Here is a 27,866-nt window from a genome sequence, read left to right on the forward strand (position 1 = left end):
AGGAAAACATGTCTGTTTATTGAGCAAATAAAACTCTGAGACCTGGGGTTCCTGCAGGGGATGAGAAGAACACGCGTTCCTTTACAGGCAATTCTCACCTTCATGCCAAAGGTGAAGATCGTGATGAAGACTTTCATTATAAGGGCCAAAGCCAGCTGCCACATGGCTGTGTAAACTCCGGGGCCAGCAGCTCGGTCTGGCAGGTCATCCCCTTTGGTGCTGTTGAAATCGTTCACGTACTCGCAGAGCTTGGAAGAGTCCAAAATTCCACAGTCGTTGAAGAGCTCAGAAATCAGCTCGCTGGTGCTCATTCTGGTGTACTCGTTGGGGAAGGCCAGAACGGCCGTGATCGCAGTCACGACAAACACCTCCAGCACGGGGTATTTACCCAGCTTCGTCGTCTTGCGCCGCCTGCACCAGGCGATGTTGCTGCGAATGAAGAAAGCTCCCCAAAGCCCACCAAATATTCCCAAAATGATGAACGGCACAAGCTCCAGAAGGTGCCACGGCATGTGAAACTCCACGTAGAAGAGAACCAGGCGGCTGTTCCCAAAAGGGTTGATGGAGCGCAGGGTAAACGCGGCGACCAGAGCAGCAAAGAAGGAGCGCCACAGCGTCTTGAGAGGGAAGTAGTAACTCACCTAAAGAGGAAAAACAAAGTGGATTCAGTTAATTCCACGCTTGTCACTACACCAATCGCTGCCTAGTAACAAAATCACCACAGCATGAAGTAAAAGCAAGGGCTGAGATGGATGTGCCCTGGCTATGTAACTCTCCTCTCCAGCCGAGCACCCCAGGCTTTATTCGGAGCTCCGGTTCTGTGCGTACTGCAATGGCCAGGATGGGTCCTGGCCTGCAGCTTCCAATGCAGCGAGTGCCCTCTGTGATCCCTCAACTGGAAGTGACTTACGCGGATAATAAAAGCTGTTCCAAATCAGCTACGAGCCAAATCTGGAGAACTATTTGCCTTGCATGCTCTGCAAAGTCTAGAAGTGCCGAACAACAGTGCTCAGCTGAACAAAACCATCCCACTGCTCCTCTGAGCTAAGCCCTGAAGCAAGCAGCAGTGATGCATTTCACGTCTGGATCAACTGAACAAGGATTAGAAGTTCCCTGGGACAAAAAGGGGTTTGAGAACCAGATAAGTTGTTGTAAGGAGATTGTGGACACGTGGAAAATGTGACAGAGGCTGTGGCTGCGAACAGTCAGTGTTGCTGAGCACACGCAGATTGGGAGAACCCAATAGGTTTATTGCAAAGCTACACAGAGACGTCATCCAAAATAAATTCTCCAGCATTCCTAAGAATTACCTGAAACCTCAATAAGCTTTTAGGTTGCTTGGCCTTGTAAATATACCACCAATCAGTATTCAATAGGGTCTCATTTCCACACCCAAGCAGTTACGAGTGGCCTGTATTTTTAAACCAGCAGGGTCAGTTCTTGCAACAAAACGGCTCGCCTAGAGCTAACACAAAATGCTGGTTACCTCTTCCAGACTAAAGAGGACTCCTCCGATGGGTGCACCAAAAGCTACAGACACACCAGCAGCTGCAGCTGCTGATAAAACCTAAAAGAGAAATCAAAGACGGTCAAATGTTTTCAGCGCCCCCAAATTTCCCCCTTTTTTTGTCTTAAGTTTGTACAATGACCTCTAGTGTAACTAGAGGTGCTATGGGGCCACCCAAAACCCTGCCAGCCCACTGGGTGGATTCTGTGGAGTTTGGTTTAGTAGAAGGTAGATTGGCCAATGTGATACTACACATCTCACATTAACTATTCTCCAGTGAGCTGTCCACAGAAAAGCCTTGCAGCACTGCGAGGAAACACTCGTGTCACGTTCGATGTCACTTGGTTCCTACACCTCGCCCATCGCTGTGTCCCTGAAAGCAAAGCCTGGCATTCTATTCCTGTAGCCACGTCCAGGTCCCTCAAACAGAATCCCAGAATGTCAGGGGCTGGACGGGACCTGGAAAGCTCATGCAGTGCAATCCCCCCATGGAGCAGGAACACCCAGATGAGGTTACACAGGAAGGTGTCCAGGCGGGTTGGAATGTCTGCACAGAAGGAGACTCCACAACCCCCTGGGCAGCCTGGGCCAGGCTCTGCCACCCTCACCAGGAACAAGTTTCTTCTCATATTTAAGCAGAACCTCCTGTGTTCCAGTTTGCACCCATTGCCCCTTGTCCTGTCACTGGTTGTCACCAGAAGAGCCTGGCTCCATCCTCCTGACACTCCCCCTTTCCATATTGATCCCCATGAATGAGTCCCCCCTCAGTGTCCTCTTGTCCAGCTCCAGAGCCCCAGCTCCCTCAGCCTTTCCTCACACGGGAGATGCTCCACTCCCTCCAGCATCTTGGTGGCTGCGCTGGACTCTCTCCAGCAGTCCCTCAAACAGTCCCAATACAGTTTATAGAGTTACATAGCAAGCACAAATCAGCACAAGTAAGTGTTGCAGAACTGGCTCTGCGGCAGGTTCATGCCAGTGAACTCTCCCATCACAAACAGGATGCCAACCTGCACTGGGAAGATGCTGCGGTGTCACTTCCTAACAGAGATGACTTTTTCTCAACCAGGCCTTGTGCTGAGGTACACCAGGAACAGGCCAAAACCAAACCATTTACAGCCAGTGCAAAGCATCAGACCCCGCGGTCTCCCCACACCAGCCTGACAACACCAGCCTCTCTCCGTACCTCTCTGCGCTTCGCTTCGTTCTTCCTGTATTTGGTGAAGAGATGACACAAGATGTTTCCACAGCAGCAGGCGACGTGCACCAGGGGCCCCTCTTTGCCCAGGCTCAGCCCAGACGACACCGCCAACACTAAGGTGATGGTTTTGATGATCAGCGTCCACTTGCCCAGGTAGCCTCTAATGATGAAACCACTTAAGATAGTTTTGATCTGGAAGTCAAGCACACAAAGCTCTACAGGCTTTCATTCAAGCCCTGGGCAGAGCTCCTGTTTTACTAGGCTCTCCCAATCCATATTCCCCTACAGCTTCCAGAGACCCTTCCCAGCTACCAAAAGGAACACAGAGTCAGCAAACGCCAAATCATTTTAGTTTTTAAAGGGATTGCATGGAGACTCAAGCACTTAAGACTTTTTTCCAGCAATAGTTTTGAAAAAAACCCACGTATTAAGCCACCATCTAAAGAGTAATAAATCATTATTATAAATCATAACAGGCATGCGTAATCTTTGGATGGTGGATGCCTACCCCACATTAAAAAACCCAACCTGCTTTCATTCTCACTCACCTCTGGGATCCCTGAGCCACAGGCGTAAGGAGCAAACCCCTTCACAAGTAACACAGCGAGAAGGGAGAATAACAAGGCCCAGGTAACGTACATGAAGTAGTTGAGAATATACGCAAAAGCCCCCTGAAAAGCAGAGAAAGTGACCCAAATTAGATGATTTCAACTGAGCTCACATCAAAGCTACGCACTGAAACAAGCACACAGAAGTAGCAGGTAATCTCACGTACAGTCAGCAGCCAAAAACTAAGAAAACTCCAGCAAGTCTGAGGTTTCAAGGACAAGTTACATTTGCTGGGTTACAGGGATATAAACCAACTATAACTCCAAAGACCGTTATATAAAATAGCAAACAAGGTACACAAGTACTGGGCTAACTGTTGTCCTGGTCCAGTGGGCCGCTCCACCCAGAGATGACAGAAACACAAGACTTGAGCTCGTCTAACATCCCTCTAAATGGTTTGTGGTCAAATTATCCTCTGAGCAGCAGGTCTCAGACACATGATGTCCTGGTTTTGTTAAAAACAAGTTTCTCTTTTAGTGAATTTGCCTGTCAGCTAAAGCTTCATATCAGCTGAATTTTCCTGGAGAACCAGATACATGTTTTGGTAAACACAGCAATGGAATGCGAGGTTATTGATAAGGATGGATGGACATCTCGCAAGAGGGGCAACGAGAAACAGGTGACCAAAAACTGACCAACTGTGTATAACATCCCATTCACATGAATAAAAGCAGGAGATCACTAGGATCTCGTCCTTTTTCCTTATGGCGACATTAGGAGAGGACCTTGCGAGTCGTCCCTGCGAACTGAGGCCAGTGACAGACTGAATCCAGCTCCGGTTGGCTGCAGAGTCCAGTCCAGGACTTCGGGTGCCAGCTCTGCAGTTGCTGGGACTTTCAAGATTGGTTTTGTACATTTTGTATTATTTTCTCTATTTTATCAGTAGCATTAGTAAAACATTTTTAATTTTTCCAACTCTCTTCTCTCTGTCCTTCTTTCCCTCCCGATCGCCTGTGCTGAGTGGGAAGGGGGGAGAGGGGAGATTGAAGGGGGAGGAGAGGAGGTTAACAATACATCTGCCCGGGTTTTATTGTCACCCCGCAATCAAAACCTCGACACATGACTAAAATATTGCACTTGCAAATGTGTCAGTGTTTTGTTCCCCTCCTGAGGACGCCAGGTAAGTAACTTGTGTGAGTTTCTTTACACCCTTGGAAGACCCCAGTGGGGAATGTTAAGCCCCTAAACTACCTAGAGCTTGCACTTGGAGCATATACATCCAGATCGCTAGCAAAGGATGGCACAGGCTGGGGAAATGGGGTGTTTGGCAGCAAAACCAGTTGTAGGCACACGTCACCTCTCCATGGCCAAGGATCAGCTCGGACCAGCTCATCCACTCGGGACACTTGTCTCTGTCCATAAAGGTTGTGTTGGACTTCCAGCAGCAGTGCTCGTGGTTGAACCAGAAGCCTGCTAAGCACACGCCTTCCTTCAAATCCGTCATCCAGTGCGCGGAAATGTCGATCAGCCCCGCTAAGGAACCTGGTTGAAAGAAAAACATCAATAGAAAAAGAAAACTTAATAGCAGCCTTACGCACACTCAAATACCCAAAGGTTACAGCCTGCCCGACTGATTTTTCGACTCGCCTACCAATAGAGCAGTACTGATATTTTTGTCTACAATTAACTTTTATTCTACAGAGAGCTAAATGGGAAGATTTATTTAAGTATATATATCAAAAAGAGCATTCCTAATCCTATTTCAAATGCTGGCCATGACGAAACACACTCAAACCCACCCTACGTCACTAGAAATTAATTCTTCTCAATTATTAAATATAGCAGAGCGAGTAGTCTGAGAGGCAGGGAGGCACGGACAGCATTTCTGGAGGACACAGACAAAACACACCACTGGAATCCAGGAGTCACACTAACAATATTAAGACAGGAATAACCTTGAATTCAGAGAAGTAGCAAGTGCTACTACAAGCTCCAGAGGTAGCAATAAACATTTAGCAAATCTTCCGGTTAATGAAAAACTGGATAGCAGCTTTCCTATGTAAATATTAACAGAAACGTTAAATTCATTCCTCGTGATGAACGCTTGGTTGCTTTCTATCGGGACGATCTGTATCCAGCTGATTTATTTCTGCCGCACTGGGTTCAAAGTTAGCTCCTCAAGTCATTTAAAAGGCCTCAGCCAGTCGACCTCTGAAAGAAGCCTGAATTCCCTAAGGATACCTCTCACTTTTGATATCAGGAGATCTTTCTGTTTTGTATCTGGCTATTTACACCAACGCAGCCTCAAAGCACGTAAAACTAATCCTCTGCAAATTGCGAAGCAGCAGCACAGAGGTGGCTGCAGCCCCTTGCACAGCACTTGCTCCAGGGCCAAAATCTCCTGTTCCAGGGCCAAAAATCTCCCGCTCTGGCGATCTGCCAGGGTTTGTGGCAGCAACCGATACAGATGCTGCAGCGCAGAACCAGGATATTTGCTCTTACCTGCCAGCAACCCAATGAGGAGCATCAACAACCAGCCGGAAAAGGCATCGCTCACGCTGTGTATCAGTGCCCACGTGGACTCTTTACTTCTACTGGTGATCTAGGAAAGTGTTTTTTCAAAAAGAAAGAATCGTCGGTTAAAACATTGATCTGCTTTGCTGTAAATGTTTTCAGAACTACGTGCTGTTATTGTGAGTGGAAGACAGGCTCTAACATTCAAAACAACAGCTATCGTGACATATTCTGTTTGAGGGGTGAGAGAAAAGGTATCAGCCAGTGGCTGCTCTTCAAGCTGGCACAGTGAATGCAGCTCTGGTGAGGAGATGTACAAAAACAGATCAAGGATTCCTTTTGCTGGGGAAAATTGAAGGAATTATTCTCCTCCCAGGTGTCTTCGGCAGAAAAACAAGACAAAATTCATCCCTTTATCTTTTAAAGCCATTACTTGTTAGTAATGTTCACTTTGTCTTTAAAAATAGCAACACAGACATGCTGGTGTTTAAGAGGAGATTCTGTTCTAAATTCAGAAGGTTGATTGTCTAACTGATAAACTATCAAACCCCTTTTTGCAGTGGCTGCAGCAGCCATGGGGTGAACGACACCTGCACAGTAACACCGCTCGGGGAGGTGCAATGTCATCATAGGTGCTGGTGAACGGGTATCCCACAACTTCAAAGTTTTACCCCATCTTCCAGTCATCACACAGCTATCATTTGGTGCTTTAATCAAACGGAATGGTCTTCACAGGAGCATCACCTTGTGCAAACCGAATAGCCTGATTAATGTTGAGATCCCACATTTTGGCAGTTTTGCCACAAGTGAATCCGAACACTGAAGAAACCGTTTGAGCACTTTGCCCCCAGCAATTTATCAATACTGCGGGGGGTATCGCACCCACAAACTGTGAGAGCAAACAGAGGCTGTCACCAGCACGTCAGTCTCAACATCTGGAGTACAAACTAGACCTCGCTTTGAGAGAGGAGATGGTGACAGGTTTAATACCAACACAGAGGGCGGTCGGGCTGGGAACTGGGCTGTACTGGTGGCACTGGGCAGTGGGACTCGGGCCCAGCCTGTCAGTCCCACTGCTCGTGACAGGCGGACGGAAGGGTGACAGAACAGCTCTTGTGTGCCTGTGCCTCTCCCAAAGCAAACATTCCAGTGTGCCACTATTATTCCCAGATAAAGAGGCACATTGCAAACAGCTAGTACTCACTAAATGAGGAATAAATAAAGTAAGAATCATTTCTGCCTGAATGAGCCCCATTTGTTTGTTTTCTTTTCCTCTGGATTTTTATCTTTCAAATGCCGCACTGATTGTGAGTAAAACTGGTACAGAACCAAAGCGCTGTCAAAACTATTTCCTTTCTATTTCTTTTCATTGGACCAACCCTACACCTCTTTGACCAGCTGGAACTTCTGCCTCAACCTGATTTCCATTTCTTTCAATCCAGACAGAAGCTGATAGCAAATAGATCCGCACTGATGGGCATAATCCTTCTATACGTTCACCTGTGCCTGAGGACGTGTGTGTGATAATCCTTTTGGCTTTGTACTCTTAATCCATAGATGGGGACAGCTTTTTGGGCAGTAAGTAATGGGGGCACAGAGCCCAGTAATTGGGCCTGTACTTGTTCAAGTTAGGGCATTATGCTGTATTGTATTTACTCACACACTGAGTAGGGAGCACATTCAGTCTGCGTGCTGTCATTAAGACAAAGGTTGCTTTGTGAGGCTCAGGAAAAAAAAATACAATTAAAGAATATATTTACAAGCAAATAAACGAGTTGAGTTCGGTCATTGCTACACAAGAGTTCTGCCAGCAAGGGTTTTGCACGAATCGGGAATAGAAAGAGCATCATTCCCAAGTGCAACTGTATGAGCAGAAAAACAGCCTGCTTCTTTATCAATAAACAGGATTGCGGGTGCTTAAGTTCTTCCACTATAAACCATACAACAGCAATGTAATTCCTCCAAATAACACATTCACCTTCCACGAGTAGGAGTGTAGCTTTTGCTATGCTTCAGAGTCAAGCAAGTTTAACGTGGCATAAGAAAAAGTTCCCTTAAGGATTTAAGATGCGTATCAGAAATCCAGTAGAGCTTTTTAAGTAAATAAAAGCCTTCAGAAGAGAAATAGTAATTGATAAACTGCAATACGTTCAGTTTAGTGTTCCTCTTCCTCACACGAATCGTGCAGAGAGGCTCTTGGTTCCCACACTAAGGGCGATTCCTCTGTCCCACGTTATCTCCAGAAAGCACCTCACAAGTCCAGCAATCAGACCTGAGATTAGCTCTAGCGAGTTAATTATTCTGCCCTCAGTGTCAGCAAGGAGCAGTAAGAAATGTTACCTCTCTGTGCCTGTCCCGGTCCCTGGACTTCTCTCGCACCCAATCTATTGTGTTAAAATCTTCGTAAGTGCCCACACCAGGAAGAGGTTCCTCCAGGAAATCCATTATGGTGCTTGTGCCGTTCATCCCTCCTCCATTATACGAGGAAAATCCTGGGGGGAAAAAAATTGAGCGTTTCTTAGTTTTCCTCCTTTTTAGGAAAAAACACATCTCCAAAACACTAACTTAGAGATTTCAGTGGAAGCAAACTGCTAACAAGCTGTTTGGTGAGCTAAGTACACCGAGCAGGCCTCCCAGGGATGACCTGGGCAGCTCCAGCGGTTCATGCAGAGACTGTTCAGGAACCAAAGTAAATTAACACCAGGTGTTCATTCTTCCCTTGCCATGATGATATTTTGCTATTTGAGGAAAGCAGAGGGGAGAGGAGAAGGTGAAGGAATATTTGAGACCCCCAGCAGAAGAAATGGAGTCACAGGTGGATCTAGTGAAGATGAGAAGGAGGACAGGAGATGGGGGAAGCGGAGCATCCAACCCCCATTGCTGCTGAGGGGACAGGAAAGCCTGAGCAGTGGGAAGTGGTACCAAATGGGGGCTTGGGGAGACACAAAACTGGGGCTTGGAGCCACCCTTTGGGTGAAACAAACTCAGCCAAACCACTGGCCTTCTGTCCAACCTGCTACAACCCATGGAAAATGATCACAGAATCATGAGATACCAGGTTGGAAGGGAGCTCAGGGATCACCTGCTCCAAGCTTTCTTGGCAAAGCAGCCTAGACAGGACAGTCCAGCACCCTGTCCAGCTGAATCTTGAAAGCATCCAATGTTGGGGAATCCACCGCTTCCCTGGGGAGGTTATTGCCTGGTGTCCAGTTGTGGCCCCTCAGCTCCAGCAGGACAGGGAACTGCTGGAGAGAGTCCAGCGCAGCCACCAAGATGCTGAAGGGAGTGGAGCATCTCCCGTGTGAGGAAAGGCTGAGGGAGCTGGGGCTCTGGAGCTGGACAAGAGGAGACTGAGGGGGGACTCATTCCTGGGGATCAATATGGAAAGGGGGAGTGTCAGGAGGATGGAGCCAGGCTCTTCTGGTGACAACCAGTGACAGGACAAGGGGTAATGGGTGCAAACTGGAACACAGGTGGTTCCACTTAAATTTGAGGAGAAACTTGTTCCTGGTGAGGGTGGCAGAGCCTGGCCCAGGCTGCCCAGGGAGGTTGTGGAGTCTCCTTCTGTGCAGACATTCCAACCCGCCTGGACACCTTCCTGTGTAACCTCATCTGGGTGTTCCTGCTCCATGGGGGGATTGCACTGGATGAGCTTTCCAGGGCCCTTCAACCCCTGACATTCTGGGATTATTCCAATGGCTGATTGTTCTCATCATGAAAAATTTCCCTCGTGTCCAATTGGAATTTCCCTGGAGTAACTTATACCCATTACCCCATATCTTTCCCTTGTGACTCCTCGTACAAAGGGAATTTCCATCTTCTCTGTAGCCACCCTTTAAATACTGGACCATGGTGACAAGCTCTCTCCTACATCTTATTTTCTCCAGGCTGAACAAGCCCAGTTGTTTCAGCCTTTCCACATCTTGTGGTTTCCTAGTCCTTGCATCATCTTTGTGGACAGGCGGGAGAAGGGCCACATCTTTTTTGTATAGCAGGGACCAAAACTGAAGACAATCATCCCAGGTGCGACCTGACAGGCGCTGAGTAGAGTGGGATAATGACTGCTTGCTCAATGCAGATGTATATTCCCCAAATTTTGGTCACAAGACGGTCTCTTCACATTTAGGAGCACAGGCCAAGGGTGTGGGGCAGGGTAAGACAAAGACCTAGAGAAAACTACTCATGTACAGTGTGATGAGGGGTGGCCAGGTCCATCTAAAGACAACGTACAAGCCGTGCTCCCACACGAAGGCTCTGAAGTCTCTTTCCCACCAGCTCCACCATCCTCTGGCAAGAAAATAAAATGGTTAATTGAATGATTTGGCTTGGAAGGGGCCTTTAAAGATCATTTAGCCCCATGCCCCTAGTCCTGGATTCCAGTGTAAAAAAATGGGTCAGATAGATGGTTTCATGTTGTCTCCACATCCCCAAGCATTTGGTTTACAGGCAGCTCCCAGCCAGGCTGATGTTCGGTCCTTGCCTTGGACCTGAGTGCATCCTACCTGCCCTGAGAAATGCATTTAAGTCTTTTCCAGGTGGAAAACATCCATTAATCTATCCCCACTTTTGTTTGCTCCTAGAACAAAATATTGAGCATCTCTGATCACAAAAGAACCTTTTAAACCCCCATTAATGCAACACTTGTTCCTTTAAAAACAGGTTTCTTAAAGCCCCTTGCATGCAGTTTGAAGGAGGTGTTGAAACACATCGAGGGGAAAAACAAACCAAAGGTCTTTTAAACCTTATCCAAAGAAATCGAGCAGTTTTCTTGACAGACTAATTGACGTGAGCCAGTTCTTCTGTGCAATTCAGCCCAAGTTTCATTCCTTTGCTTGTGCAAGCACTAGGGCCCCTGCTCCGAGTCAACACCAACAGAATCCGCAGTAATTACTCTACATGGTTTTCTTTCTACGCCACCAAATGCTCAAAGGGCAAAAACTGCCTGGGTTACTTCAAGAAACACCATTAAATTTCAGCAGAGGTGAAAGGTGTCCTGCAGTCTATTACCCACTATGCAAAAGTATCATCAGAAAATATAAGTGGCACTGCCTTACACAGGGAATACTAGTTCTGAAACTCCCTTAAGAAGACTTTCATGCTTCTCTCACTGCGATGTCTGATACCCACCAAGCTCCACGGGCGTCTTTGGCAGGTTCGCTCACCACTATTTGACTTTGATGGCCCTACAAGAAGCCAGCAGCGACCTCCCAGCCTACCTGCTGTGCACAGCCTTGCTGCTTAAGAAATGAAGGACGGAAGGACACAACTGATCACCCCTCTTTTTGCACCTCCAGCCTGCTCCTACCTTCTACACCCAGGAGGACGGCACACCAGCGAGACGCAGCCCTCGCGCTCCGCATGTGGACGGCGCGGAGAACAGAGCTGTGCGACAAGCTGCGAAGCAACAGGGAGCTGCATGGATGAACCCCTTAAAATCCCAGCTCAGAAGAGCTTTTAAAACAGTCTTGTACAACATACATTGTTGGTCGGAAAAGGAGAAGAGCAAGGTGCTGCCAGGCAGCTAATGTGTGTGTTGAGCAATCTCAGTGTGTCGTTGCCAGCAGCAAAACAAAGGGAAATGAAGTACAAAAATAATTCTAGAAGGCGGCAAGAGACCAAAGTCCTCGGTAGCCCATTTCTTACCCGAGCTGGGAACCCAGCCTTAAATAACCACAAATCATTCACTTGGCAATGTATCCCGTGTGCTCTGCAGAGCACGCGTGAGTTCACACGCCCCTAGTAACACACACGAGGAGAACACGCACCGTGCACGTTCCTCCTCCAGCAATGCACTGCTGCTAAGAGCTGCCACGGGCGGACACGTGGGGACACGAGTGGGGGCAAGGAGGAGAGGGAGGCCAAGGAGGAGAGGGAGGCCAAGGAGGAGAGGGAGGCCAAGGAGGAGAGGGAGGCCAAGGAGGAGAGGGAGGCCAAGGAGGAGAGGGAGGCCAAGGAGGAGAGGGAGGCCAAGGAGGAGAGGGAGGCCAAGGAGGAGAGGGAGGCCAAGGAGGAGAGGGAGGCCAAGGAGGAGAGGGAGGCCAAGGAGGAGAGGGAGGCCAAGGAGGAGAGGGAGGCCAAGGAGGAGAGGGAGGCCAAGGAGGAGAGGGAGGCCAAGGAGGAGAGGGAGGCCAAGGAGGAGAGGGAGGCCAAGGAGGAGAGGGAGGCCAAGGAGGAGAGGGAGGCCAAGGAGGAGAGGGAGGCCAAGGAGGAGAGGGAGGCCAAGGAGGAGAGGGAGGCCAAGGAGGAGAGGGAGGCCAAGGAGGAGAGGGAGGCCAAGGAGGAGAGGGAGGCCAAGGAGGAGAGGGAGGCCAAGGAGGAGAGGGAGGCCAAGGAGGAGAGGGAGGAAAAGAAGTTGGGTTAATGTTAGTTAACCTTTTTTTGTCCCACATGAAGCAAGGAACCTTTTGAAATTGGGTTATTTTGTGGCAGTTTTCACTTATGCTACATGACTCATCTTGTTTTCCTGCGGCTTTCTCTGTTAAGAGGCAGCTGTGCCAATCTGGGAAATGGGCTTGAGAAGACATCATAGGTCTCTCTTCTCCTCTGCTGCTCGTAGGTGATGGGGTCGAGAGCAATTGTTTGAATTCCTTATTTCTCCCCATCTGGAGACATCTTTACCCTGGTGGTATCTACAACCCAAATAAGCTAAAGGAAATACTAAATATTATCCTTCTGTATGGGAGTTTTAATACTCCTCTTCCCCACTGCCTTTCAATTTTGACTGGGTTTTTGGTTTTGTTCCTTTCAAGAACAAGCCCGACTTGTGCTGCACAGAGAACAGGGCACATTTGCCGAGGGCCTTGAGGAATTACCCTGTTTTTAACCAACATTTTTGCACTTACGAGGCCAGCAGCAACGTTTTTCAGAGGCTTCCCCACTCAAATATCCTCACTGAAAGTGCCAAGTGCTGTTCTACAAATCTGACGGACCAAAACCTTCTTGAACAAATTATCCTCATAGCAGACAACCAGGTTCAACTGAGACACTCGCAACTCCTGCTTACCTATATAAAGCCATCTGGATGAGCACTGCCCCACAGCCTCTCGAGGCAACAAACCCCCTCTGAAGCAGAAAAAACCCCACAGAGCCCGACGAGGCCCGACGGAGTCAGAAAAGTCTCAAAAGAGCTTGAAAGGGCTCAAAAGAGCCCCACAGAGCCAGACAGACCCAGACAAAGCCTATGACAGCCCGACAAGGCCCAACAGGGCCTGACAGATCCCGACAGAGCCTGATAAGGCTTGACAGAGCCCGACAGATCCCAATAGAGTTTGACAAAGCCCAACAGAGCCCGACAAGGCCCAACTGACCAGGACAAGGCCTGACAGTGTCCGACAAAGCCCCAGAAGGCCCAACAGTGTTTGACAGGATCCAACAGAGACCAAAAGAGCTGACAGGGCCCTACAGAGCCTTATACATCCCGACAGAGCCCAATAGAGACTGACAATGCCCAAAAGGGCCTGATGGAGCCCAACACATCCTGACAGAGTTTATCAGGGCCTGACAGAACCTGACAAGACCCAACAGTGCCCAACAGAGCATTTGGTATAGGGGACGAGGCATCAGCCCAGTCAACCGCAGCTCAAACAAATCTCATCTGCAGTCCAGAGCTGCGGATTTTCACAATAATTACCATGGATGTGGAGACCGTGGCTGCAGCAGGACTACCGAACCGGGGGGTAAGCCAGGGTTTGATCCAGCACATAGGTTTGATGGCGGCACTGGGTTGCGAGCGTGTCATGATGGGCTTTCAGCAGCCTCGCTGCTTTTCTGGGCAAGTTGAAATATAAATGTAGTGGTGGTTTATAGCATTAAGGAAAGCCAGCAGCCACCCAGGCATTCATTTTCATTGTCTGTTCAGTTTTATTTTGGCACACCTACTTTAATCTGTCCTAAAGATAAAAGGTTGTCCTTAAATAAAGAAAAAAAAATACTAATAAAGCAGTGTTAAACTTCGTTAACTGAGACTACTTTGAGAAGCATTTTCTGCAAGAAGATGAGATCAGGGTCATTCCTTGCTCACTCTTCTGGAATAACTGCCCAGCCCAGGGACTTTGAGCTGGGAGAGAGTTCCCAGGACAGCCGAGAGAATCACAGAATCCCAGAGTGTCAGGGGTTGGAAGGGCCCTGGAAAGCCCATCCAGTGCAATTCCCCCATGGAGCAGGAACACCCAGATGAGGTTACACAGGAAGGTGTCCAGGCGGGTTGGAATGTCTGCACAGAAGGAGACTCCACAACCCCCCTGGGCAGCCTGGGCCAGGCTCTGCCACCCTCACCCCCAACAAGTTTCTTCTCATATTTAAGTGGAACCTCCTGTGTTCCAGTTTGCACCCATTGCCCCTTGTCCTGTCACTGGTTGTCACCAGAAGAGCCTGGCTCCATCCTCCTGACACTCCCCCTTTCCATATTGATCCCCATGAATGAGTCCCCCCTCAGTCTCCTCTTGTCCAGCTCCAGAGCCCCAGCTCCCTCAGCCTTTCCTCACACGGGAGATGCTCCACTCCCTGCAGCATCTTGGTGGCTGCGCTGGACTCTCTCCAGCAGTTCCCTGTCCTGCTGGAACTGAGGGGCCACAGCTGGACACAATATTCCAGGTGTGGTCTCCCCAGGGCAGAGCAGAGGGGCAGGAGAACCTCTCTGACCTACTGACCACCCCCTTCTAACCCACCCCAGGTACCATTGGCCTTCCTGGCCACAAGGGCCCAGTGCTGGCTCATGGTTATCTTGCTGCCACAAAGCAACACAGACCAGACCCTTAGGGCACATATCACAGCACAGCCCCGCAGGTCATCGCACCCAGCACCAAACGTCCAACCGGGACCAGCCTGTGTGATCCCATCCATGCCACGACCGGCAGCCCCGTGGGGGACCTCGCTGTCCACAAAGCCAAGAGCAGGAGGGACTGTCTGACCTGCACGCTCACGACCAGCCAAGTACAGTTTGGGGATGGATCCTGCTCTCCAGACGCTGATCCCATTCAGCCCAGCCTGATGTGCCTAAAAAATCAGAACCTCAAAGTCTCTGGACATACAAGGCAGTTTCACAGCCATGTAAGCAGATAAACTATCCATTCAACAAGGTAATGAGTAAATGTCCTTATATTTTTTCCAGGAGTAATACTGAACTATAAAATGGCTGACAGCCATAAATATTTATCAAGATCATATTCCTGCCTCAGCTTATTGCAAATGAAGGATGCTAGGATACCCAGGTAGGAATAAAGGAAGAAATGAACTCAGTAGCACCTTTCAAAACACAATCAAGATGATTATACAGGTCTGCCAACTTCCTAACGTACAGATCCCTAAATCACTATTTAATGCCTAGAAACAGCAAGTCGAATGTTAAGAGAAGTACAGTTCATTTTTTAAACACAGATTTGTTTGCGTTTTGATCACCTCCCTAGGACAGGTTAATGCTCCACGTTAGAGGGACTACTTGGCTTAAAAAAAAAAAAAGCAGAGCTTGTTAAAGTTACAGGCGTGTGTCACACAGACCCACAGGGCTTTGTTAATTGTCCTGCCCGCACAGCGAGATGCCAGCAGCACCTGGGAACGCTCTGCCTCCGCACTGCTCCCCTTGCTCTGGCAAATCTGGAAGAAGAAGGGGTTTTGCAGACAAAAGGGAGACCAGCAGTAAACAAGCAACCATTACACAGCAGAAATCACACCGACCACCCCGGCTGCAGCCCCTGCCCACCGCACCGCCCCGTCGCCCCAGCGGGAACGGGCAGTTTGCTGCTCCGCAGCCTCCGCAACGCGGCCCCACGCGTTCCCCTGGGCTCCTGTCCCCTCTTCCTCCCTGGCAGGGCTCTCCTCACCCTCGCTCAGCCGCGGGAGCACCTTCGGGAGCCCATCGGTCCCATGGCCGCTGGGTCGGGGGACACCAGGCGCTCCGCTCGCAGCGGCACTTGCTGCAGCCTCTTCCTCCAGGCTCGGGCAGCAGCGCTGGGCCCTCCCCACACGCCCGGTGCAGCGTCACCGTCACATGAGCCGGCCCTTGCACCTCGCTGGAAGGGGCAGGATCTGAGCGGCACAGGGAGAGGTTCACGCTTGCGGGCAGGCGAGGGCAGAGGACACTGGCGACATCCCGGGATCAGGGCTCCCGGTGCACCCAGAAGGGAGGCTGCACCCCCAAGCTGCGAGCGGAGCTGCTTGGGCAGCACTCAGGATGTTTTATCCAGCAGAATAAGGACTAAAATCTGCGCATTTGCTGAGCTGCACAGACGCGGTGCTGCAGAGAGCCGGAGCTGCCTGCGCAGGGCCTGTAAGATGGAGAGCAGCTCGTTGCTAAGGCTGTTTGCTACGAGTCAGGCAGGTTGCAGCTGTGCACTCACACCTCTTCTCCTTCAGCCCAACAGTCCAACCCCAAAGATCTGGCAAACCCGGCATTCAAGCCCCTCACCCCCAGGCTGGCTGTGGGGGGACACCCCAGACACCCAGTTACCCACAGCAGATTGATGGTCCCAGCACATCAGCCTGGGACAGACCCCGCTCTGCACCCGCACGTTTTCAATGATCTGGACAAACCAAGCTTCAGCACAGGAAAACACACATTTATCAATGGAGTTCCCTGACACTGGTGGGTCATAGAATGATGGAATCATTTTGGTTGGAAGAGAGACCCTCAAAATCATCCAGTCCAACCGTAATCTAACTCCAGCACTAAACCATGTCCTTAAGAACCTCGTACCTGTGTCTGTCCAACCCTCCAGGGCTGGTGACTCCAGCACTGCCCTGGGCAGCCTGTTCCAATGCCCACAGCCCTTTGGGGAAGAAATTGTTCCCAGATCCAACCTCAACCTCCCCTGGTGCAACTTGAGGCCGTTTCCTCTGCTCCTGGCGCTTGTTCCTGGGGAGCAGAGCCCGACCCCCCTGGCTCCAAGCTCCTTTCAGGCAGTTCAGAGATCAGAAGGTCTCCCCTCAGCTCCTGTTCTCCAGCTGAACCCCCCAGGTCCCTCAGCCGCTCCATCACACTTGTGCTCCAGCCCCTCACCAGCTCCGTTCCCTTCTCCCAACTCGCTCCAGCACCTCAAGGGCTTTCTTGGCGTGAGGGGCCCAAAACTGCCCCCAGGATTTGAGGTACAGCCTCACCAGTGCTGGGGAACAGGGTCACTCACAGATAGGCTGAAAAAACCCCTTCTTCTCCCACCTGGCTGACATCTTGCTTGCTGAAGAGCTACTTTCAGCGCTCTCTGCTCACTGTCTCTCCAGGAGGCTGGCAGGCACTGAGCTTTTCTTCCGCCGTCTCTGCAGATGCAATATTCCACTCTGCTCTCCCCAGCCCCCAAGGGAGCACCCTTTATCTTGCCATTCAATGTACCTAAGAGCTCAAAGGGGCTGGTGATTAAGTTCGTCTGGCTCCAATTTGTTAGCGATAGCTTGTCATTTCAACATTGTGTGGCAAGCCTGAAACTCTACACCCCAGCAAACACTGACTTTGCTTTCACCTGATATGCTGCTCTGACAACCCCGGGCTCCAGTCTGGAGGTCAAGGAGGAAGGCAGTGAAGACTAAAGCCAGAGGAGATATCTCCCAGACCAGGGATCATCTCAGAGCTTGTCTGAGATCTAATGGGTGGGTCAATTAGTCTAACCTGCCAGAGATGCAGCAGTTGAGTGAAAAACCTGGCTAGCACAACAAAGAAAGGTATTTAATCCTTCCAAGAGCAGCAGCCAGCTGATCATCCCCAATATAGCTACACCATCCACCTCCCATTGCGTAGAGCCTGTCTGGAAAGCATAAAGTGGATAAAAACAAAAATCCATACGAAACTAAGCTTTGCTAACCCCGCTGCATTTTGGAGTGCTGTTTGTTACTATTGCAATTCTCAATTCTTGCCCTCAGAGCTCAAAAAGACAAAAAACCTTCTTAAATCCTACAGCAAAAAGGAGCCATTCCAGCCACTGAAACATTTTTAAGCTTTCCTCTGAAAGAAGTGGGGAACACGGTCCTGTCTTTGCTCCCTATGATTTAAAGCACATCCAGAGACCACCACGATATCCAGGCATGACACCTTGTTCTTCCCAAGCCCAGCATCTGCCTCCGCAACGAGCAGAGAAAGGGCTGCTAAAGAAAAGCACAAAATAAGCCAGCATTGCTGCCTAACTTAGACACCCAGCCAGGATTGCTATAAACTACTCAGAGGACACCATTTGTATCTTAATAGTTTTGGAAAGGGATATTAAGGAACTAGAAACCAGTACAACTTACAAACCACTTGACAGAAGCAACCCCTCATCTAGGGGATAATACTCAGTGAGGCAGCTGTTCCAACAGCTTGTGCTAAAGGAATCAGGCCTTGTAAATACTGTATTTCTTAAATTAAAAAAAGGACTGCAGATATAATCTAACCGACCATGTACCTGGGTATTCATCAAGCTTTGGACAAAATTTTCTTTAGAAGGTCTGAGGCAAATTAGGCTCTTGGAAAGTAGGAGGAAAAGTTTTCTCACCGAGAGGCAATTGGCAGAAAACACAGGATGTTAAAAGGCAGAAATTCCTGTGTTTTCGAAACAGGAGGAAGGCAACACTGGAATCCCATTGATCTCTGCTTGCACTGGACTACCTGCTGTATTTGTAAGTGGTCTGGAAAGGTGGTGGCCACACTTATTGTAACTTGTGCTGGGTAACCAGCATCTCTTTGCTGGCTTGGAAGGGCTACAGCTGGATTACAGGAGAGCAGGAGAAACCCAGTGCCAGCACAGCAGGGGATACGGGGAGGGGAAGAGACAACTGCAAACAACGTCCTGCTCCAAGTCAGCATGTCTGACTTCAAAATTCAAGCGTCTGCGGGCAACGCTCTGCAAGTCATGGCTCAACACTTGAGAAAAGATGATAAGGAAAAGGCTTTTCTTTGAATCCCTTAGACTAAGAAACAGGAAAGATTTACAGCTGCACAAATGCACCTTGAACGTCCTGTGTAGCTGTGGTCACCTTCACTGTAGCACAGAAACGAGGTGGTGCCAATAAGATGAAACAACTCCTGGGAAGCGTGGCTGTATCGTTAAAAAGGCAGTGCCACCCCATCCACCCTCTGAGATGAAAATCTGTGCTTTGACAACCATGTTGGAAAAGCACTGTTGAGATGCGCTTGCTGCCTGGTGTAACACCATTACCTTACTACCGAGACTACGAGAAAAACTAGAAAAGTATCAAAGTATTAAAACACTAAGTTTGATTCCCAAGCACAACTTAACAACATGGGAAGGGAAAAAAATTACCAAGGAAAGTTTTATCTGTTGCCTTTTATTGACAAAAGGCAAAGTCCAAACCAGAGAAGATAAAAAAGAATGTGATGCTCATAGTAAGTTTTCAATAACACAAACAGCACAGTCCTTTTTATATTGTTTTGACTGAAAGAAGCATGAAGTGCTTGAAACATCGACATTTTGGCTCAAGCTCTTAAAGAGCTCCAGCCTTTGGGAAGCAGGTGCATTCGTGCAAATACCAGTTAGGATCAAAGTTTCATGGTCACTCGAGATCCTCCTTGAAGATACTTTCCAACAGCAGGATCCTGTGGCTCCAGCCAGCAGGGGAGGCTGGTGGGTCCCATCGGTGACCTGACGTGGTACAAAAGCCCTGTCACTCGCTAACCAGGGGCTAATATGGAAAGCACGGAGGAGTGCTGGCTGCCAAATGGACTCCAGATTTACAAATCTACCAAGCACCAGGTGACCCTTCCTCCTCCGGTCAACAAGACAAGACCCATAAGTTCCACTTGTGGCTGTTTGTTCAATGGGAGATGCCAGCACTATTGCAGGAGAGTTCACACCTGGAATATTGTGTCCAGTTGTGGCCCCTCAGTTCCAGCAGGACAGGGAACTGCTGCAGAGAGTCCAGCGCAGCCACCAAGATGCTGAAGGGAGTGGAGCATCTCCCGTGTGAGGAAAGGCTGAGGGAGCTGGGGCTCTGGAGCTGGACAAGAGGAGACTGAGGGGGGACTCATTCCTGGGGATCAATATGGAAAGGGGGAGTGTCAGGAGGATGGAGCCAGGCTCTTCTGGTGACAAACAGTGACAGGACAAGGGGCAATGGGTGCAAACTGGAACACAGGAGGTTCCACTTAAATATGAGAAGAAACTTGTTCCTGGTGAGGGTGGCAGAGCCTGGCCCAGGCTGCCCAGGGGGGTTGTGGAGTCTCCTTCTGTGCAGACATTCCAACCCGCCTGGACACCTTCCTGTGTAACCTCATCTGGGTGTTCCTGCTCCATGGGGGGATTGCACTGGATGAGCTTTCCAGGGCCCTTCAACCCCTGACATTCTGGGATTCTATGACAGTCTCGGAGAAGGTGGCAAGGGAGGGCTGGGTTCTGGTTCCAAAGGCATCACTAACTCACCCCCATCTGACAACACACCAGGCAGCAAAAGCAGCAGGTCCCAGCCAGAGGTTTGCAGCAAACCCCACCACAGGAGAACCTCGGTTCTCACCTCCCCAGCTCCAGCCAAGCCTCTGCCACCGCATCCTCAGCCAGGCACCGAAACATTTGCCAGCAAACCTTTCCTGAAGTCAACGGGGGAAATTTGGAAATGGAACTGAAACTGGTATTTGAGCAAGCAACTCCTTCTCCTTTTACTCTTCCTCTTTTACTTCGGTGTCAATCTCCCCATGGACTTCAGCATCCTGCCACAGAGAGAGCCCCTTTCAGGGGACCCGCTCCTCTGTGCCACCGGGCTTAGGGCACCCCTGAAGAGCTGCCGCGTGTGCCAGCGGGGCAGACCCCTCCTTCTTTCACAGAAGTAACCACAGGCCTTCAAACACCCTAAGTGGAGATGGGTAAACCTACTTAACCAGGGAGAAGAATAACTGAGCGCTGCTTCACGTCAGCAGCGAAACTAAACTCAGCTCAACACACCCACTGCTGCTTCTGCCCTCCCTAGAATAATAATTTCCTTACAAGAAGTCAAAGAATTCAGCTCATTCTCTCTAAATATTAAACACGAGCACACATTTAACTTCAGACAGCTGATACCCCAGTGCCTGCAGAAAAAGCAGTTCTCACCAGCAGGAAAGGCAGCACGAATTTACAATTCAATGACCAACATGCATAACTTAATTATTTCCATAAACCTAATTCTGCACGTACTAGTAACTAATAGATCTTCAGAAGTAAATTTGGTCACAAGGCACTATTCCAAGTGGATTCCCAGAGGTGCCCAGTTCTACCAGTCACTTGCACAGCGGGCGGGCTGGAGCAAGCACACTGCCCGGTACCCACGCTGCAACATCCCAGCGTACCCGACACCTCCTTTAACCCGAGACACAACACCCTCGGGATATAAGCCTTGCACGTGTCCCCTTTGTGCATGGAGAGAGGGTTTTTTAACCACAAACCAATGCTTATCACTCGGAGTTAATGCAACCACCACAAAACCACAGTGATCCTTCCTCCGCTTGAGCCTGAAAGGGGCGAGAGGGACCAGGCCAAGCAGAAAACAAGCACGTGCTCCTCAGAGCATCTCCGTCAGCAGAAGGGCTGGTAGTTTCAGCTTCTAACAGGTGACATTTGAGGAAGCTTGTCTTCATTTGCACTGCCCTGAGACAGAGAGCACATGGTTGAGAAGCAAAACAGAAGGATTTCTTTTTAATTCTTGCCCTACAGTAAATTTTGGGGGAAAGAAGAGGACAAGAAGTTTTATGGGAAATCATTGAGACTTGCAGTCTGCTGTCCAAAATTAAGTCTTTTTGCTTTTAAACTAACCTATGATAATTCACAGAAGACAGAAAGCAGGCAGATCTTGCTTGTCTAGTGCCAAAGCCCAGCAAAACCATGGAAATTCACCTCTTCCCCATTAATTTGACAACCCCAGGCTCAGAGCAGAGGAAGAAGCAACAGATCCCCTGGACAGCAGATTGGTGGCAGGGGACGCCCAGCGTCTCAGGCTGTGTGCAAGCTCAGCACCAAAGCCCTCTGTGCCATTACATGTCAAGATCCTTTAAAGACAACCTTTCAAATTACAGAGAGGGAAGAAGGGGAGGGGAGAATCTATGCTCGCATCCCAAACCCCCAGGAACTGGTCTGCACAGTTACCCCTATCCATGCCGCCCACCACACCTCCCTCACGGCACACCCAGCTCTGCCTTCCAGCAGCTGTTTCTGAAAACTCCAGAAAGGACTATCCAGAAGCCCCAAAAGCAAAGTGGTGAGAGTGGATATGTAACCACGCAGATGGCTAAGAGAGCAGTTTGCCTCTCTGGAAGGTTACTGGGAGCACAAAGCCCAAGATGACACCAAGCTGGGAGGAGTGGTGACACTGGAAGCTGTGCTGCCATCAGAGACCTGGACAGGCTGGAGAGCTGGGCGGGGAAAATTCAATGAAATCTAACAAGGGAAAGTGTAGAGTCTTGAATCTGGGCAGGAACAACCCCAGGTTCCAGTCTAAGTTGGGGAATGACCTGTTGGAGAGCAGTGTAGGGGAAAGGGACCTGGGGGTCCTGGGGACAGCAGGGTGACCATGAGCCAGCACTGGGCCCTTGTGGCCAGGAAGCCAATGGTACCTGGGGTGGGTTAGAAGGGGGTGGTCAGTAGGTCAGAGAGGTTCTCCTGCCCCTCTGCTCTGCCCTGGGGAGACCACACCTGGAATATTGTGTCCAGTTGTGGCCCCTCAGTTCCAGCAGGACAGGGAACTGCTGGAGAGAGTCCAGCGCAGCCACCAAGATGCTGAAGGGAGTGGAGCATCTCCCGTGTGAGGAAAGGCTGAGGGAGCTGGGGCTCTGGAGCTGGACAAGAGGAGACTGAGGGGGGACTCATTCCTGGGGATCAATATGGAAAGGGGGAGTGTCAGGAGGATGGAGCCAGGCTCTTCTGGTGACAACCAGTGACAGGACAAGGGGCAATGGGTGCAAACTGGAACACACGAGGTTCCATTTAAATATGAGAATAAACTTCTCCAAAGTGAGGGTGGCAGAGCCTGGCCCAGGCTGCCCAGGGAGGTTGTGGAGTCTCCTTCTGTGCAGACATTCCAACCCGCCTGGACACCTTCCTGTGTAACCTCATCTGGGTGTTCCTGCTCCATGGGGGGATTGCACTGGATGAGCTTTCCAGGGCCCTTCAACCCCTGACATTCTGGGATTCTGTGATGGGGCAGCTCAGCTGCTGGAGACAGACAAGCGGTGCCTCCCCCCCAGCAGCCACTCTCACACTTTTTGCAATTGCCACTGACTATAAAGAGATTTTCTGCTTTGCACAGAACAGCATCTCACACCATTACAAGGCAATGCTGGGAGCCAAATGTGGCACGTGTTCAGCTGTCCTGCAAAAGTCTATTCAGGTATGCAATGCTGCGGCAAATCCTGCAAACTATTCACATTGGTACTGTGAAAAGCAAGACCCATCCCAGGCAGAAGCTAGTGGGATCCATACAGAAAATATAAACACGAAATCCTGCCAAAAGCCGCTATGAAAAGCAGAAAGCAGATGCGTGGGTATTACCTCCCATCTCCCTATAGAGCGGTGGATCATCGTCTGCCACGGAGAAGTCCAGAGATGCTCCTGCTATTTCCAGCATATCTTCATCACTGGTGCTGCTCTGGAAACTCCCCCGCCGATAGCCTTTCTGATCCATGGCCAGAGCTTCCAAACCTGTGGGCAAAGGGAACAGTTTTTAGAGCACAATCATGAAGACTCATCTTCTAAGCTTTGTTCTGAAGACCAAAAGGCCATGCTGCTCTTCCCACATGAAGAAGAAATGCAGCGATATCACCTCAAGTTTTGGCTAGAACAGGACAAAACTGGATGTTTGCAATTCCAAGAAAGGCTCTTGCACCAGATTTCATATTGCCACACGCCAGAAACAAACATCAAGTGCCAGTGTGGCATCTGAACTCAACTGGAAAGGCAAACAAACGGCAGCAATAGGGTGCTCCGGTTCTTAAAAGAAAACAGGTTTAGTGAACATTGCACGGCCAAGCCAAGCCGCATGGAGGAAAATCCTTCCATAATAAGGGTCGTACGCACATATCCTCTCAGCCCAGCAACAGCCAGAAAAGGGCTCAAACTGGATTTTGAATAACCATGAAACAGGCTCAATGAAGCTTAGGAGACCAACAAAGTGCAATCTGCCACCTCAAAAAAATTGAAACAACCCTTGTCTCAGCTGCCTGTATCTCAGGGGCCCTGTCCCGTGTCACCCACCGCCACAGCCTGCGCCCCATCTCTCACCCAAGAGCAGCCCCAATGCCTCAGATAATGTTTCTCTTTATAGAAAACCAATTCTATTTCTAAGTTCTTAGTCTAAAAAGCATCTCCAGGCATCTCTTTTTCCTCCTTTACATTTCTCACAATGACTGTGAAGTCATTTCCATCTGCTGATCACTACCAGACAGAGCAAGGAGAAATCCACTCTAGCAATAGGTAGAAAATGACTCGGGTCAACACCACGTTAGACACGGCAAGTGACATCTGCTGATGTGTTTCTAAAATAATCTCCACCGTGCTCTCAACAGGTTTGCAACGACTTTGTTTTTTACCATTTCACCTCCCGCAGTGTCATTGTATTTATCGATAGAGAACTGTGCAAAGCCCATCACGGAGGAAGGATCCTCACAGCTGGGATGCTCTCCAGATGTGCCAAGCTCACCTACCTCCTCTGAGATGCGGGCAAACTATCAAAACAATGATTCTTAACCCCCCGCACGCAAGGCTGCAAAAGGCAATCTGGAAACGTGCTATTAAACTTCATAAATAATCTTAAATAAGTACCCTTGAGCGCTGCCAGCTCGAGGAGCGGCCAGTGCCAGGACACAAGACCCATGGGCTCTCCTCCTATCCTCTTAAATGGCAGCAAAACTACAAAAGCACAAGCTGTGAAAACATAATAATAAACTAAATTGGAAAACAAACAGGTCTCAGCCTCAAAAATAGCTCTTGCAACCTGCAAGTGGGAATCTTTTCGTCTTAACGAGAAGACAGGCCATGTTAGCTTTTCTCTTGCAAACATACATATTTTTTCAAGAGAATTATAGAGGAACTAAATATGCAGCTCAGCCTTATTTCAGGAAGGGAAAATGCCCTCTGCAGAAAGCACTTCCTATTGCGAAAAAATGCCAGCACACCATAAAAAAGTCTTGGCATTGGACGAAGCGACGCATTGGGCTCTTTGCTGAGCTTTATTCTGGGGGACACGATGCTACTTCACTTTGAAGCTCTGTTTACTCATTAAACTGGTGAAGAGCACGCCAGCAAAGAGCACTGGCCGAGCAGAACTGGGTGTTCAGGAAGGCACACGGGCTGTGGTCCCTCTGGCAGCGAGCACGGAGAACCAACAGCAGGGGAAACTAAGGGATTCAAAGCTATTATTGGCCAGCTAACGATAAAGATAATTAAACATCATGAAAGCGCTGTGGTGCACCTTCGGTGAGCTGCTTCCAGGGAGCACAGCAGACACCAGCTCCCAGCCCAGGAGGCAGGAATGGTGGAGAACTAAGGAAACCCTGTGCTTGTGTGTCGCAGGGCTTGTCTGCAGCACAACACAGTGTTATAGGTATTTTCCAATAAGGTTCTGTGTGCGTGTGTATCTATATGGGAGGGGAGGTTTAAAATATATCTGTATGTGCATATTTGCTTTGCACAAAAGGCATAAAAAGCCCTGCCAGCGGCTGAGTGCCTCAGCAGAGAGAAGGCACAACACCATCAGCACGGGCGGCTGGGAGCCCCCGTTTGAAAACTGGGGTAATGGCACCTCCTGCTCCCTCTAATCCATCCCCTAGTTTGTCCTCATTTACACCTTAAAAAACCAAAACCAAGCCAACAAGCACAGCACCCTGCAGCCACAGCAGAGCCTGGTAACACCCAATGCTACAAAGCACAAAAAGGACACAGAAGATGATAAATCGGTGCTTGCTTCTCTCCCAGTCGCTAAAGCAGTCCCTGCAGATACAGGTTTAAGACACTTTTTCTTACAAGAACGCTCCCTCTATGGGCAAGCACTGCCTTTCACCACAACCCTTCATCAGGAAACAGCTGCTTCTGTCCTACCAGGTATGGGCTCTCCGGGATGCAGCCGCCGTACATACCAAAGGGCTCGCGGTGCAGCCAGCGTGTGTGTGCACGAAAATCCATCGTCCCCCAGCTGCTCCCATTCGCCTGCTCCGCCGTCCTGCTTTCGCACATTGCAGTCAAGCAAAGGGAAGCAAACAAAGCAAAACCCGACGGGGTCGGCCCCACGCCGCCTGGAAGTGACTCAGATGACACAAGCAGGAAGCTGGAGCACCCCGTGGCCACCCCGCCGAGCCACCCAGCCCCGGCCGCCGCTGCCATCCAGCTTCAGGCCCACGGGCACTTCTCCGTCCGCACCAGACATCACGGGCTCTTCTCTCCATTCCATGCTTTGACATCCCTGGCCTCACCCCCAGTAAACCTGCTCCCCCAGCCTCACCTGCAGCCAGAGGAGCGGGACCAGCTGTGGCACCAGCACCACGACACTTGCCATCACCAAATCCAGCAACACAAGGGGCTTGGAGCTGCCCTTCCAGCACACAGGTCCAATAATTTCCCAGTCAGAGCGTGGTAGAAGTTCCCATAGCGTTTTTTCCACCCTGTCAGATGGGAGGTTTGGCTGCGGCTCTGCTGACACCACAAGCCGTCACACCAGAGAACAGCTTAAAAAGGAGCCAGGAGTAATTCCAACCAGGCGCCTTCACAAGTTGTTGCTGTGGTGGAAGGATTGAGCTTGCCAGCCCGCGGCTATGTATTTCATGTGAAAAATCAAAGCCCAGATCACAAGACTGGTGAGGGGCTGGAGCACAAGTCTTATGAGAAGCAGCTGAGGGACCTGGGGGGTTCAGCTGGAGAACAGGAGCTGAGGGGAGACCTTCTGATCTCTGAACTGCCTGAAAGGAGCTTGGAGCCAGGGGGGTCAGGCTCTGCTCCCCAGGAACAAGCAAAACAAAACAACACAATGAAAATAAAATGGACAAGGAATAGCTGGAGGGAGTCCAGCAGTGGGCTATGAAGATGATGGGGGGCCTAGAGCATCTTTCTTATGAGGAAAGACTGAGAGACTTGGGTCTGTTCAGCCTGGAGAAGGCTGAGAGGGGATCTCATCAATGTTTATAAATGTCTTACGGGTGGGTGCCAAGAGGATGGACCAGACTCCTGTCAGTGGTGCCCAATGATAGGACAAGGGGCAATGGGCACAGACTGAAACACAGGAGGTTCCATCTGCAGATGAGGAGAAACTTCACCTTAAAAAGTGCCAGAGCCTGGCCCAGGCTGCCCAGGGGGGTTGTGGAGTCTCCTTCTGTGCAGACATTCCAACCCGCCTGGACACCTTCCTGTGTGATCTGCTCTGTGACCCTGCTTTAGCAGCTGGGTTGGACTGGATGATCTCCAGAGGTCCCTTCAACCCCAACCATTCTGAGAAGTGACAAAACAAGAGGAAACGGCCTCAAGTTGCGCCAGGGGAGGTTGAGGTTGGATCTGGGAACAGTTTCTTCCCCAAAGGGCTGTGGGGCGTTGGAACAGGCTGCCCAGGGCAGTGCTGGAGTCACCAGCCATGGAGGGTTGGACAGACGGACATGAGGTTCTCAGGACATGGGGCAGTGCCAGAGTCAGGTTATGGGTGGACTTGATGATCTTGAGAGTCTCTTCCAACCTAAATCATCCGTTTTTTAGAGATCAGAAAATCAGAGCTTTGACAGTTCAGGGCACTTCTAACCGATCCCTACAGCACCTCTTCACAGGGGCGGGCACACCCTGCCCACAATCACCAGATCCAAATACGGAAAAGCATAGAATAAACTAATTGTAACTGGAAAAAAAATATTTAAATATTTTATATATATTTTTGTTAATGTAGCTGTTTTGTCAATGTACCAGGCTTGGAGCCAGCAGAGCATGGCTTTACTGCAGCACTATCACTCCAGAGGCTCACCTTGCCCAAATAAAAGGCTTCTCTTTCGGGCAGAGGAGGTTTCCACACAAGAGAGAAAGTTCAGTGCGCTGCTCAGCTAAGCGAGCTGGTTTGGACCTTCTTGTATCCCAGCCCATGAAACACATAACCCTGCCAGGCTGATGTGCACACTTGAAGTGAACTGCAAATGGCACTGAACGAAACAGAAACATCCGACAACAAACCCAAAAACTCAAACAACTATGATTT

At 49.8% G+C, this 27,866-nt stretch overlaps 1 protein-coding gene across 8 annotated transcripts in view; it reads right to left on the reverse strand.

Annotated features, from left to right (window-relative positions):
- LOC102087784 (H(+)/Cl(-) exchange transporter 5) overlaps positions 1–27,866 on the reverse strand; it is a 50,493-nt gene that overhangs the window by 7,401 nt on the left and 15,226 nt on the right. For 5 of the 8 annotated variants that reach the window (XM_065028111.1, XM_065028109.1, XM_065028113.1 and 2 more), the window contains exons 3-10: positions 23,198–23,347; positions 8,109–8,260; positions 5,757–5,856; positions 4,612–4,796; positions 3,254–3,376; positions 2,691–2,897; positions 1,487–1,567; positions 99–641 (exon numbers count right to left, since the gene is read on the reverse strand). In XM_065028111.1, the coding sequence (XP_064884183.1) occupies positions 99–641; positions 1,487–1,567; positions 2,691–2,897; positions 3,254–3,376; positions 4,612–4,796; positions 5,757–5,856; positions 8,109–8,260; positions 23,198–23,330 (1,524 nt within the window). In that variant the 5' untranslated portion in view covers positions 23,331–23,347. Of the gene's footprint in view, positions 1–98; positions 642–1,486; positions 1,568–2,690; positions 2,898–3,253; positions 3,377–4,611; positions 4,797–5,756; positions 5,857–8,108; positions 8,261–15,586; positions 15,734–23,197; positions 23,348–25,779; positions 25,933–26,141; positions 26,281–27,866 lie in introns of those variants that run through there. The other 3 variants (XM_065028114.1, XM_021300751.2, XM_021300753.2) reach the window with 3 other exon arrangements.

The sequence above is a fragment of the Columba livia genome, chromosome 12, assembly GCF_036013475.1.
Source record: "Columba livia isolate bColLiv1 breed racing homer chromosome 12, bColLiv1.pat.W.v2, whole genome shotgun sequence".
Taxonomy (NCBI): Eukaryota; Metazoa; Chordata; class Aves; order Columbiformes; family Columbidae; genus Columba; species Columba livia.